Source organism: Belonocnema kinseyi, chromosome 3 (assembly GCF_010883055.1).
Source record: "Belonocnema kinseyi isolate 2016_QV_RU_SX_M_011 chromosome 3, B_treatae_v1, whole genome shotgun sequence".
Lineage (NCBI taxonomy): Eukaryota > Metazoa > Arthropoda > Insecta > Hymenoptera > Cynipidae > Belonocnema > Belonocnema kinseyi.
Genome location: NC_046659.1, coordinates 54,513,303 through 54,526,560, shown reverse-complemented (window position 1 = coordinate 54,526,560; position 13,258 = coordinate 54,513,303). Strand labels below are relative to the sequence as shown.

Below are 13,258 nucleotides of genomic sequence, written 5' to 3'. Positions count from 1 at the left end.
CCCCCCTGCTTTCTGTCAGTTGTTTTCCAACAAAAAAATGTCTACAAATATCGCGATTTTCACAAAAAAGAAGAGTAACACATCCTTCCGGGTGATTGAAAATAAATACAGAGCCTATCAATTACAGTTTGCAGTTTGAATCGTTTTAATATCTGTATTAGAACTAAAGATAATATAGTTGCACATTTTTGTACTTTTAAGCAACAATTTTTATTCTTTTTAAATTTCTCAACTGCAACTGGTTCACAACAGTTTTCCTCATACTCATGAATTTTTTCAAATTTTTTCCATTGCCCCTTGTATAAGAAATATTGCTCTAAACTTGACTGTTCTTAAATGTACCCGAAAATCCTTACTATTTTTTACATTTTTCAGTCTGCTCAGCACAAAAATTTTTTTACACAAACCTCTTCAAGCTTATTAACGTAGAACACTTTCAGCTTTTAAATGGCTGTTTTTTGTTGCGCTAGCACTTTCTTTGACTGAGTTGTTAAGCTTCAAAGGCAGATGCCTATAGTTTTCTCGCCGATAGTAGTGGGCACTACAAATCGTTCAGTAGAGGCCACTTAACGTTATCTAGTGGGGCAGACTAAACGGACGTTTAGTCGTTTCCACCAAATATCTAGTTCGTCCATATTTTACTAAACGTTACAGTAGCTATGACTAATGACTTAGTAGTGTACACTAATCACTTCTCTCAGTGTAGGTGCACTGTGTCAGTGTCAGTGCAGTGCAGGTGTTTTCATTTCCAGGTTTGTAATCAGCGCATCAACATACATCAGTATACGATTTAAATAATTTAAAAAAAAGGAAAAAAAGCCGGCAACTAACAATGTTGCCGGCACCGGCAGGCTAGCCACTACGAAAATTAAATTGCACTAATTATTATCAAGGCCGCCTGAACCGTTTCCAATTGGAATACGTATTGCACAATATACTTGACTTAATACTCGCGCACGGCGGCCCTTCCAAGACGACTGTCGCACTTCTCTCGCCCTGCTCCCCTGAAAAACTGCGTGAGCCAGCAGTTCTAGGAAGTCCGAGAACGGGGTGCCTAAGAACGAGAGTTTGGTGTAACTTAAACTTTAACTATTTATGCTGAAAAACCACTATGCATCACGATTTCAAATTGAAGGAATCAACACAGTAAGCAGTAGTTTTTAAATGTAAAAAATAAAGATGTTTTAAACTTAAATGAAAACATTAAAACTTTTTAAAGCGGATTACTTACTTTTGAGCTGTTTTTCACTGTACCACTAAAACATAAAAACTAAAAATACTCAGTCAAATACTCCACGCTTAAAAAATATAAAAATATTTTAAATTATAATTTAAAACAATTGAAGATGTTACTTTAACACTAAAGCTGATTCAAAACGTTTGTTATATACTAATTTTTTTATAGTTTTGTTTTCAAAAGAATAAATAGTTGAGATACTCGTAAGTGTTACAATTTTCTGGTTCAGATTTCACCTCTTTTGATATCTAACATATTTCTTATAGAGTAACAATAACTGGCAAACGATAAGGGTAATCTTAAGAAGGAACTATCTGCATTAATTAACGCATCCTAATCCTTTACGTCAGACTCACGCTCAAAGGTGAGAGATAGAGCAGGCTACAATGCCGCTGATGCAGAAAGCAATAGCGTTCATCGGGCAGATGCTATCCCTAAGCGGCAAAGCCGGTCCAGCATTGAGTTTTATATAATCAGAGGCTCGCTTTCAAAGGGTACTTTCCTATAAATCTCTTCCTATCTTTTCAAAGGGTCTTCTACTTATTTCCTATGCGCATAATGGCTAATTTACAGCCACGATATCACATAATTAATCTTATGACTTCTAGCATTTCTAGCAATCATCAGTGCATTTACTGTCCTGTGTATCATCATATACTTTAACTTACTTTAAATTAGAATTAAGAAGTAGAAATAGAGTTTATGCAAAATTAAGGCCTCGCATATTCTACAATACTCGTATTACAATTCAATTTAGAATAAAGCATCAGAAGACAAGGTAAGAAAAAAAATTAAAGATTCAAAGCAGGATACTCTTTCATATTGTCAATTGAATTGCTTTTGTCAATTGATGAATCATAAGTCAGATCCTTTCTTTTACTTTTTTTCTTGCAAACTAAAAATTGAAATTGTGATTGAATATAAATGACTCAAAAAAGAAAAGAGAAATGAAAGGATGTTTCATCATCAGAATAAAAAAGAATTACATTTGATTTTTTCAGCTATTATGGAGATTAACATAACATGTCTTGAAACAAAAAGTAAGAAAATCGTTTCATTTCTTGTATTTGCTTTGATCACAAACTCGAAATTACTCTACAAGCATCCAATAGCACAGAAGCGATTTTCAGTACAATGTAAATTCTACAGAATCGTCTAATAAACTCTACCACCTGCAGATTCAAACTGAATTGGTTCTCCAATCAAATATCTCTCATCTTTTGCAGTGCAATACTTGCAGAATAATATTATGGTAACGGGTAATCTCCACGTAACCATCGCGGCAAAATCGTCTTACCGCAGACGGCACGCAAGACGATGCGCAAATTGAGATGACTAAAATATGTATTGATATAATCTCCTATCGAATTGTTGCTCAGTCAAAACAAAAATTAAGAAAAAGAAGAGAACAATAAGCAATGCACGTATTTATCACCTACTTTTCTGAGATTTTACATAACTGGAAATAGTATCACATGCTGCATTAGCTTAGAAGTTCTCTTAAGTGTTGGAATCTTAAAATTGATGGTGTTCTCAAACACCCCATATAAATGCCCTAATGTTAAAGATAAATCTAAAGGAACAAAATTCAACATCACCTATAAACCCTTTTGCATTAATCAAGAATATATTTTTTACCATTAATGGATGCAGATAAGAATCCTATTTTTTTCTAATTCTAACTTTTTACCAAGTTTGCAATGCTGTTTCTAACCTGGTAACAGTGTTTGTGGTATCATCTAACTGTTTTTAGTGTGTCAACTATGGTTAAGGAAGCCACATTCTTATGATCCGGTTGACAGCTGAAGAGCAACTTCCGTTTGTGAGAAAAGCACAAGAACAGAGGCATTTAAGACAATTCACTAGGGAATTCGTCTCTCACGTTCCGATGAAATGGTCTTTTCGCTAAAATCACTGAAACTATGCCTGATGACGGGCAGTTCCAAGTGATATCCATAAATAATACCTAGCCACAGGGAACCTTCGTTATAAAAAGGAAACTTACGTCTGGCAATTTAAACCAGTTTCGTGACACCACTAGTTGTTGGTCGGGTCTGCTTCGGATAAATGTAACGCATGAGTTTAATAGATGGAATGACAACCGATTGGTTATTTTGTATATAAATATTAATCATAAACATTTATCATCCAGAATAATGCCATTCTCTAATTTCAATGAAAATGGTTAATTAAATAAGTATTTTATAGAGGATCAGATTTGCATTAAGTTTTCAGATTTTTCACACATACACACAAATACACAATTTTCAACAGCCATCTCTTATTCTTAGCATGTCGTCAAACCTCTTTCAGAGTAGAATTTATTTCAATAAATTATCTCCTGATTAAAACATGAAGCAATTGTTGTATCACTGTCATCACTGGAAAGTCACTATATAATAACTTTATTGAGAACGAATGCCACTGTTTGAGGTGAAAGATAATAAATACGAGTGAACTACCGGTGGGTATCGATGAGCATGCAATTGCAAAAACGCGTGGTCGGTCTATTTACGATCAAGGATCAATTTAAGGGAATCGGTTGTTGGCTGGACCGTGTTTGCAACTGTCTGAACGGAACTGGATGCTAGCGGTCAGCATGATGCCCATGCGCCCCATGGGCCTGTTGAACATTGGTGAAAGGGAAGGAACTTGTAAGAAACTGGTGGGGAGAGACACAGTGCAAGACGGTTCCTTCTGATCAGTACCAGACCACTGGGCATGCATATCATATATTCATCAAGGAGGTCTACCTAATGATTGCATAGCACATTTTGATGAAGTGTCGATATTGCATATATAATGGATTGCTTAATGAAAATCATAAGAGCATGCTTAACATTACCATTTAGTTACTAATTGAACACTAGTGCCAGAAGCAAGTACAATTGTAGGTTCCAATAACCTGGAAAAACGAAAAAGTTGAACGGTAAGTTAATTTGAGATGTTTTGATTTTTTGCACAAAAATTTCCGAGACAGTGATCATCTCTAATATAAGTACTATTATTCATTTCTATAGAGTATAATATCTTTATAATATTTCTGTAAATGCTTGTATTGTCTTTTCAAAGGATAAGGTTCATATTACTTGGCCTATTTTTATTATTTGTTTTAACTAAATTCAGTTAATAAAGTTGTTTCACTTTTCTTATGAACTATTTCATTTGATATTTATTATTCCGAGTAACTAACAGTAAATCTAGCTATATCTATGACTTATGCTATCACCAGACCGAAAATGAACAAATCTGATACAAACGTAAATGGAACACCACTTAAAATAATGTTCCGTTAATGCTTGATTTGATTAATGCCTGTGATCAACTCATAATTTAGTATCAATTTCGTAAAGACTATATCATCAGGAGGACAAGGCTCACTTCAGATGTTCTACTTTCAATGTTATACAAAATAAAAATTTATGAATTTCATTATTTAAAGACATTATTTAAGGAAATTGCAAACTGTAATAGCAGGTTTCTGATTTTCCGACCATTCAGGGCATATTCTAACGGTCAGTTTTGTCCAAAAGGTCAGTTCTAAAAAAAAATGTTCTGTTCTAAAACTTGATAATGGTGAATGCAAAAATATATTTTAAAAGTTGATAGAGGTAGGAAAGAGAGAAAACTTGGCGCACAGAAGCGCAGTCACAACGATTTTCAAATCTAAACTACATTTTAGAACATAACGGCCATGAAAAGTAATTCATTTCAGCTATAATTTTTTTAATTGCGCAACAGTGCAATACGAACACAAATAAGTATGTTAACAGTTTCGAGACCATGCGCAGAAAAATCGGACTTTCAAATCCTTTTTTTTTTTAGTTTTCTTATAATAGGGATTCGGTCAGTTCTAATTGAGGCTTAGAATATGCCCTGCGACCAATGATAAGTTATCTTTTCCTTTAATACTTTTTCGGATTGTAAGATTGCTCAATTTTGGTGACAGAAGATGTATCTTTATGAAAGATTTGCAAATAATTAACTGAGAGTATAGGTACATGTGCAGGCGTGTAGGGCCATTTGATCTGAGCTGAGAAGGATGAGCAAAGATTTATTTTGAAAAGGTTTTTAGAGAAGGCCCCAAATAACGGTACCCCTCTTTAAATACTCCCCCCCCCCCCCCCCCCCCCCCCCCCCCCTCCCCATATCAATTTTACCTTACAAATGTAGGCAAACGAATAAGAAAGGTACGGTGATGTTCATCTTACAAATTCATCGTATAATACATTTTTATATAAATGTTAGATACCTTCGAGTATCGTTTACGACTAATTACATAATTACCTAAATGCGTCATTGCATAGGTGAATAATTCAGTGTGATTATTTTTAGTAATAATAAACCATTTGACTGCAAGTAAGAATGATTGTACATTTTTAATTGGAACCATTCTCGGTAACTTTAATTACAAACAGAATACTAACATAAGATTCCTTAGAGATTATAATTGTTTCAAGTTTTAAAAGTGCTAAAAGTGCACAATTTTAAATGTGAAACCTTTAGAAATTATTTTCAAAAAATTGAAAACCCTTTAAAATATTAAAGAATTTATAAAGTTTCAACTTTTTACAACTAAACGATTTCAAAAGTAAGTGTTCAATATACGGACTGAAGCGTTTAATTATTAAAATCTTTAAAACCCCTTGGATAAACAATAATAAAAAAATCTGCTTACTGGAAAATCTTCCTGTGTAGTACTTATATATTGATGATATAAAGCTAATAAACTTTTCAATACATTTTAAAGAAAAAATTGAAACGGTCAAAATTCAAAACGTAAATTTTAAATTAAATCCTTTCATAATATTGATGAATTTCAAATTGAAAGTGTGCGTTATTGAAAAGATTCAAATTTTGAGAACATTTTATATTGAAAAATTAACACTTTTATAATTGAATATTTTAAGTTTTAACTTTGGAAATGAATTTTTACAAATTAAAAAAGAAATATTTTTAGTATTAAACACTTTGAAATGGTAGAGTTCAAAATCTGACAATTTTAAGTTATATGCCCTTAATATAAAGTGAGTATCTATACGCGTAACACAAAATTCTAAATATGGAAATCGAAAAAATCCAGCTATTCATAAAGAAATTTCGATTAGCATAAGTACAGCCTAAAATAAAATCATGTTCAATTTGAGGCTTTAAAAAATTAATAATTTTAATTGTGAGACAACAAAAATAAAAAATTTAAATTGCAAGTCCCCTTGATTAAAGTTATATAAGGTATTCAAAATGATAGTGTTTATATACGTCCGGACACAACCCACGTCGAGACATAAACGTACGGACTATCCAGGCGTTTAGACTCGGCCATTTAAACTACTGAAAATTTTACAATTGAGGGGTCCGCGGTCTGAATCTGTTAAGCGACATTTCAGCAATTTTACACTGTTAGAAAAATCTGTACGAGGTTTAATATAAATGTGTGTGAAGCAAATATGCACTGCCGCTACTAAAATGTAACATACATTAGTGTCAGTATAGCAATGTGCGTGACAACTCAACGTGCTTTAATCTAGAATTCCTCCACTGAATTTAAGGCGAAGACAGTTAATTGTAGGTTAGGTCTGTTATTTATTTTCTTAATTGAATTTTTCGACTTGAAATCAATTTTTATTTTTGGTTAACAGGAAGAAGTTAACCTGTGTTATTATTTACAACTAAAATTACTGCTAAAGTTATTTTGAATTTGTGAAAAATGGAATTATCTAATTTTTCTTTTAAGGGGCTCATAGACAGATAAAGACCCTTTTTCAACAATTATTTTTTGGTAGTAGACTTTATTACATAAAAGTGGGTTTCTCAGCATATTACAGTCCATATTTTTAAATGTAAAAAAATTTTTTAAAATCTTTTTTCATGACTTCCCGCGGAGATACGCCAGTCCGAAAAAAATCGATTTTCATTCGGCGGCCACAATAACTCCACTTTGGCTTATCCGAAACACAAAATCCAAAAAGATTCTTAAAAAGCACATGCGTGGGTATCGGATGAACCTCAATTGTTAAAAAATATTTAAAAATGAATTAATGGTAGAAGATTTTGTGTTTTTGACCGCTTTTTGCAACGTAAATTGTTTTAAAAAGTTGTTAAATGTTAATGAAAAATTATGATCGAGGGTCATACGATAGCGATACACCTTATCAAAATTTCATCCACAGCGTATCACATATGATACACAGAATAAATGTAGTTATGGGCAGTTTATGGGGACTAGAACAATGAAACTTGGTAATCTTGGATTTTCGGGGACGCTGAAAACGAACCCGACGTCAAAATTGCAAAATTCAAAATGGCGGATGCAATATGGCGGACGAAATATATGAAAATTGATCCGATACGCTACATGTTTACTATTCGGGGGTTTTCAGGGTCGCTGAAAACGAATCGAACCTCAGAATTGAAACATTCAAAATGGCGGACGAAATTTATGAAAATTGATCCGATTTGCTTGATGTTTGCTATTCGGGGGTTTTCAGGGTCGCTGAAAACGGATCCAAATGACTAAAAAGCCCGCACTAATACTACCGGATAAGTACTAAAGAATTGTTCAATTCATTTTTCAGGACACGTTTTTTCGATCTCGCGGCGCTAGATCGAGTTCACGGAGCCCGACCTTATATTAAAAGTTGGTTTATGCACACCGTGCGTTACGAGCGCTTCGGGTGGCCTCGCGGCGTATTTCGGTTTTCAGTCACTTCAGCACGTTTTGAGACAAATGTTGGTTTCTATCCTATTTTTAGATGTATATAGTGACCAAAAATGAGAAAAAAATTTTTTGGATTTTTTGAAAAATTATTTGTGTACTAGCCCCTTAAGTGATAAATATAAATGTATATGGATATTAATAAAGTCGCCATTAATGGAGATTTCATATGCTATATATATATATATATATATTAATTTTAATACACCTGGGTATATTAAATTTATTATTATTTTTAACAGTGTGGTTTTCTATTGTTTTTCGCGGTCTCGCATGTTTCTGCGTTGTTTTTCAAGCTACGGGAAAGGTTTATATGTAAAAATGTTTCGAATCGCAAGCCGAACATATATGTCCTTGCAAAAATTTAAAATAATTTATGACAAAAATTTTCTGAGTGTTAGTAAATGAGACGCGTCGCTCACGTTCGTCTTTACAGAGATATGTAGACGCAACATCGAAAATGACGTGAAAGTAGCCACAAAATACTTTTGACACACACATACACTGACATGTGTCTCACTGGCATATTCTACGAGTAAACTAAACTGATGCGAAAAAAGCACGGATTTCCCATAAGGCGTAAGTAGTTAAAAAGTCTAGCCGTCGGACCTATGCTCTAGATAGTCTAGATACTAAAACGGGACTTTCGAAAATCCATTTAAAAAAAAAGTAAAAAGAAATTTCGTCGTTGGGCTTGCGGGAAATTAACTGCATGTCCTGTTCTATAATTAAATGCAACCTCTTTATACTTACAAAGCTTCCCAGTAACTTGAATAATGCAACTTGAACTCACCTGAAACAATAATGAAATATTTCTTTTTAGACAAGATACAAGAAACTTGTAAAATTTCATCATTAAGTAATCTAATTGAATATTTCTATATTATACTTTGTTATGGTATAGTGAGAATACGCAAATTCTGACAGTTTAAAACCCTCAAAATTAATAACAAAACTTCAAGTTGATATCAATTAATCACCAAGCGGTTGAAAATGATCCATTTCAAATTATAAGAATTTAAAATTAAACAATTTCAAATTTAGAACAGTTAAAAATTGAACAATTTTACGTTAAAATGGTGATTATTTCGAATCGACTAAGAAGTATCAGAAAAGGTAAAAAGTCCGATCGTATCACCCTCAATGTTTCATCTGTAACAGGTCATTTTTTAACTCCCGTAATACCAACAAAAAGTGATTACGGAAGACAAACCGGAAACCCGGATGATTATGACGAAACAAAAAATTGTTCCGTCAATTTCCTATGCTGTCAAACACTTAAAACTAAGGTTATCCAAAGTTAAATGGTAATTGGGTTGTTAAAGATAATTGCAAAGAAGCAGATTAGTATTAGGTATTCGTGGGTAGAACTGGATTTCTGACCAATTTTGAGATATTACGTTCACCATCCATCACTTGAATTACTGATGGTAATGAACCTTTATAAGTGGGTGTCTCCTCCAAGGCAAGTGATTTTGTAGGAAATACCTTAAGGAGGAAGCACATTGAAAATCCTGTCAAGGCATGAGCCCTGATAATGATCTTCTGATTCATATACTTTAAATAAATTAGTCAAGAGCATATACCAAGTTATTAACTTCATTTCATAAGGACGCAAAAACATATTAACACAAGTAAATGAGGTTCGTTTTCCTAGAACCTAGCAGCTTTTCAATATCTGCATTGTGATAACAATTCATCCTTACATTTCAATTAAAATATAATTTTCTAATCATATTGCAACTAAGATTACTAATCATGTTACTCATATTATTATATGTATCTAAAGTACTAATCTTATTACTGACCATCTCACAAATCAGAAGCTAGAATCTGAGGTTAATGTGAAAGGTACACGGCTTTTGATCTTATCTTTCATAATGTTTCCAGATTTCTTCAAGAGTGTGACGTACGGTAATGTTTTCCTAATGTGTTTTGAAGAACTAAGATAATCTATCAAATGTTTTTCTGTTGTGCAAAGCTTTGAGCCATTTTTAGATAAATATGTGACAACTTGATATTTATTGCTTTTTAAAAATTGCATAAAAATATAATAGAAGCCAAATTATTTCTACATTCGCCAACCTACATCAAGTTCTCTGAAATATGTCTAGTTTCTAAACCTCGTGATCACAAATCTCATTTGCATTGTACGGTGTGCAATCTCCATTTGTCCTTGCAACTCTGAACCAAAAAAACTAAAATGGTGTAGACCACATTTATTCATTATGACAACGCACCATTGCGCCGAGCAACCTTATACAAAACCAGTTAGAGAAAAACAAAATGTTCCAACTTGTATCATCTGCAATCAAGGGTACACGTTTAAAATAAATGTAAAATGTATGAAGGTTGAAGTCTCGCTGGAACTCTAATTAAGATTCGAAAGCGATGCAATGTTAGCTTGAGCTGCGAGGACGCTTAAGATAGGTGCTATCATACTTTGTATTTTATGCATGGGCGATCAACAGTATCTGATATGCAAAGAAATATAAAATCGCAGTAACGAATAGAAGGCCAGTTGATAAAAGATACTGGAAAATGGACCAGGTATACGACATCAAATCAAACCATTCCGAAGCATAAACTTTTAGGTCTGGATGTTAGAGGATTTTTCCGAATTTTTTATTCTGTTAGGGGCTGAAAATGAGGGTGTTGCGGATGAGATAGGGGGTTGCAACTTTTACAGGTACCTTCGGTCATCAAATAGATCTATTTAGAACTTTCAAATTTTAGGTCTCGCGTAAAAAATTTGTTTTCTAATTTCTTTTTTTTTTAACATTGCAAACTTCAGCGAGATGGTTGTGGCCCAATATCGAATTATCAACCTCCTATAGTGTCCTCGATGGATTTCAAAAATAGGATTGTCTACAAGTTTATCAAGATATTAACAAATCAAGCATAAGGACCCTTTCCGCTTTGTGACCTTGGACTAAATTGAATAGGCCAAAATTCCCCAAGGATCATAATCAGTTGTTAATAAGTGTGACAAGAAAAAATATTCATTTAGTTTTATTGGTTCTTATGTGCTGATCATGGATGAGTGATTTTAATTATTTTTCATTAAGTAGAAGCTGTACAAGGTCGCAAAAACTAATGCTATATTTTATTAATAAACAAGAAAGATCGTTGTCGTAAAGAATAATATAATACTAGAATTCATTAAGTATGCTTGGTAAAGGTGAATAAAATTCTGAAGGATTATTTTAGTAAAGATAGTATATAGACAGAATGTTTAAGATTAAAGGAAAGGTTGTAATTTTAGTAACTGAGCTACAAAAGATTTCTGTAGAATATTAAGAGACAGGAGAATTTCTTTTATACAGGAAAATACGCTAATTAGCATCAATCAGCGAGCACTCAAAAAATGAATGCTATATATTTACCGACAAACACAACTTTCTTACACCATACTTCGAGAGAAATTAGAATTTGGATTATTCCGATTCGCGCATTTATAGAACTTTCTTACTTTCTGTACGAAAAAAAGTTTTTAATAATATGATAACATAAAAATTTACTAAAATGTAGTTTGATACCAAAAAAAGTACAAAATGAGTTTATCTCTTAAATTTGCTAACTTAATGTAACTTCAAAAGTTAACAATGTTTTCAATTATTAGCATAGAACAAAAAATAGGAATCTCTTCGGACTAAATTCGGTATTAAAACAGCTCACACAACAAAACAATTTCACTCAGTTTGATCCACCGATGTGATAAAAGAAGTGCAGTTTGTGGATTGAAATATATAGACTCGAAATGAGAATCATTAGTCAACAACAAAAAATGATCAAGTAAATGCTACTGTCAAAGAAATTTGAAATCACGGCTCACATTTGACTTGATCAGCTTTTTGATAAGAATGAAGGTTTGGATCATTTGAAAGAGTGGAACCTTTAAATTATTTGAATTCGCTATATTGTATCACTTTTCAATCTATAGTTAGCAAATTACGCACAAGACAAAACTGGTATTAAAATAGACGATTCGCAAGATCATATTATAATACCCAAAAAGGTATCCCAGGTTCTAGGTAACCACAAAACTTCATTTTCAAAATTCCGCGACTTTTCCCTGATCTTTCCCTGACCAATTTTTTATTTTTCTTTACTGTTAAAATTCAAAGACAAGAATTTAAAGCTTGAATGGAATAAAGCAGTTTCAAACAAAATTTTCGAATTTATTGTCGTTGACAGTTAAATATAAAGTACGATTTATAGACCTTTTGCAGTTATCATTAAAGAGGGACAAAATCAATAAAAAATCAAGTATTTAGCAGTACACTTAGAAATTGGGATGTATTATCTATATTTTGAAGTCTTTTGAATGCTTTAGTGCTTTAATGATAAGTAAAAATAATTCAACTTGACATAAAGCATGTTTGCTGCAGATGCTCTTTTGAGCAAAACGTAAAATTACATTATTTAAATAATTTTGTTTTCAAATATTGTACACTGTATTTTGATGTGCTTATACGAATATGGTAGAGAAAATACTTGAAAATATCATTTTTAATGTTAAAAACTTGAAAAAAATACGGATTCTTTGTATAATATTTAAGAAGCGAAATCTTTTTTGGCAGTGTGGAAGAAGGAGTAATTTATACGCAAACACCCCTCCCCCCACACACCGCCTTTATATCAATTTAAATCCCTTGAGTGAGTTCAGCGAAACCCAACCTACTCACAACTACCCACTTTCCAAGATTATGTGCCGTTTTTTAAAATCCTTCTCAGGAAGCAAGTAAGTTTAGTGAAATCCAACCGCAATCACATTCTCCTCCTTTCAAGGAGTCTCATCCGTTATTTCTACTTCATCTCAGGGAGAGAGTGATTTCGGCGACAACCACCCCTGTCATGTACTAAGGCAAGCGAGGTTAAATCTATGTGATGGGGTTGGAAAAATAACCAATTTCTGTTATTACAATACTGGGAAAAGTCTATGAGCAGAAGTTATCTAGTTTTGAATAGTGATAAATATCGATTACACAGGCCAACAATTCTCAGAACCAGAGACCAGACCTACTATACCCGAAGGTTTTTGCTGCGCTGAATCCGAATCTGACCTCAGAAAAATTCCATCACCCTCAGTTTTCGAGATATTCTAACCTAAAAGGGTCAAAAACCCGTTATTTTGATGTGTTCGAGGCCCCGTAACATCGCGAAAATTTTTTTTTCACAAACTGACAATGGCATCATAAAGATCTACTCTTTACCTTCAAAATGCGATGCCTAACTTTTTGATAAGATTTTTCATAGCCGAGATATGGCGGATTCAAATATGAAAAATTTCACCCCCAAGCCCG

At 33.0% G+C, this 13,258-nt stretch overlaps 1 protein-coding gene across 10 annotated transcripts in view; it reads right to left on the bottom strand.

Annotated features, from left to right (window-relative positions):
• The window catches only part of LOC117168885 (rhophilin-2), a 177,904-nt gene that overhangs the window by 99,759 nt on the left and 64,887 nt on the right, over positions 1-13,258 (bottom strand). For 5 of the 10 annotated variants that reach the window (XM_033354784.1, XM_033354786.1, XM_033354785.1 and 2 more), the window contains exon 1: positions 3,542-3,797. The exons of 2 other annotated variants lie outside the window; for them this stretch is intronic. Coding sequence is in view for 1 of the 8 variants with exons in the window: in XM_033354792.1 (XP_033210683.1) it covers positions 4,083-4,085 (3 nt within the window). In the remaining 7 variants the exon portion in view is untranslated. Of the gene's footprint in view, positions 1-3,541; positions 3,804-4,082; positions 4,102-13,258 lie in introns of those variants that run through there. 3 more of the 10 variants (XM_033354792.1, XM_033354788.1, XM_033354789.1) reach the window with 3 other exon arrangements.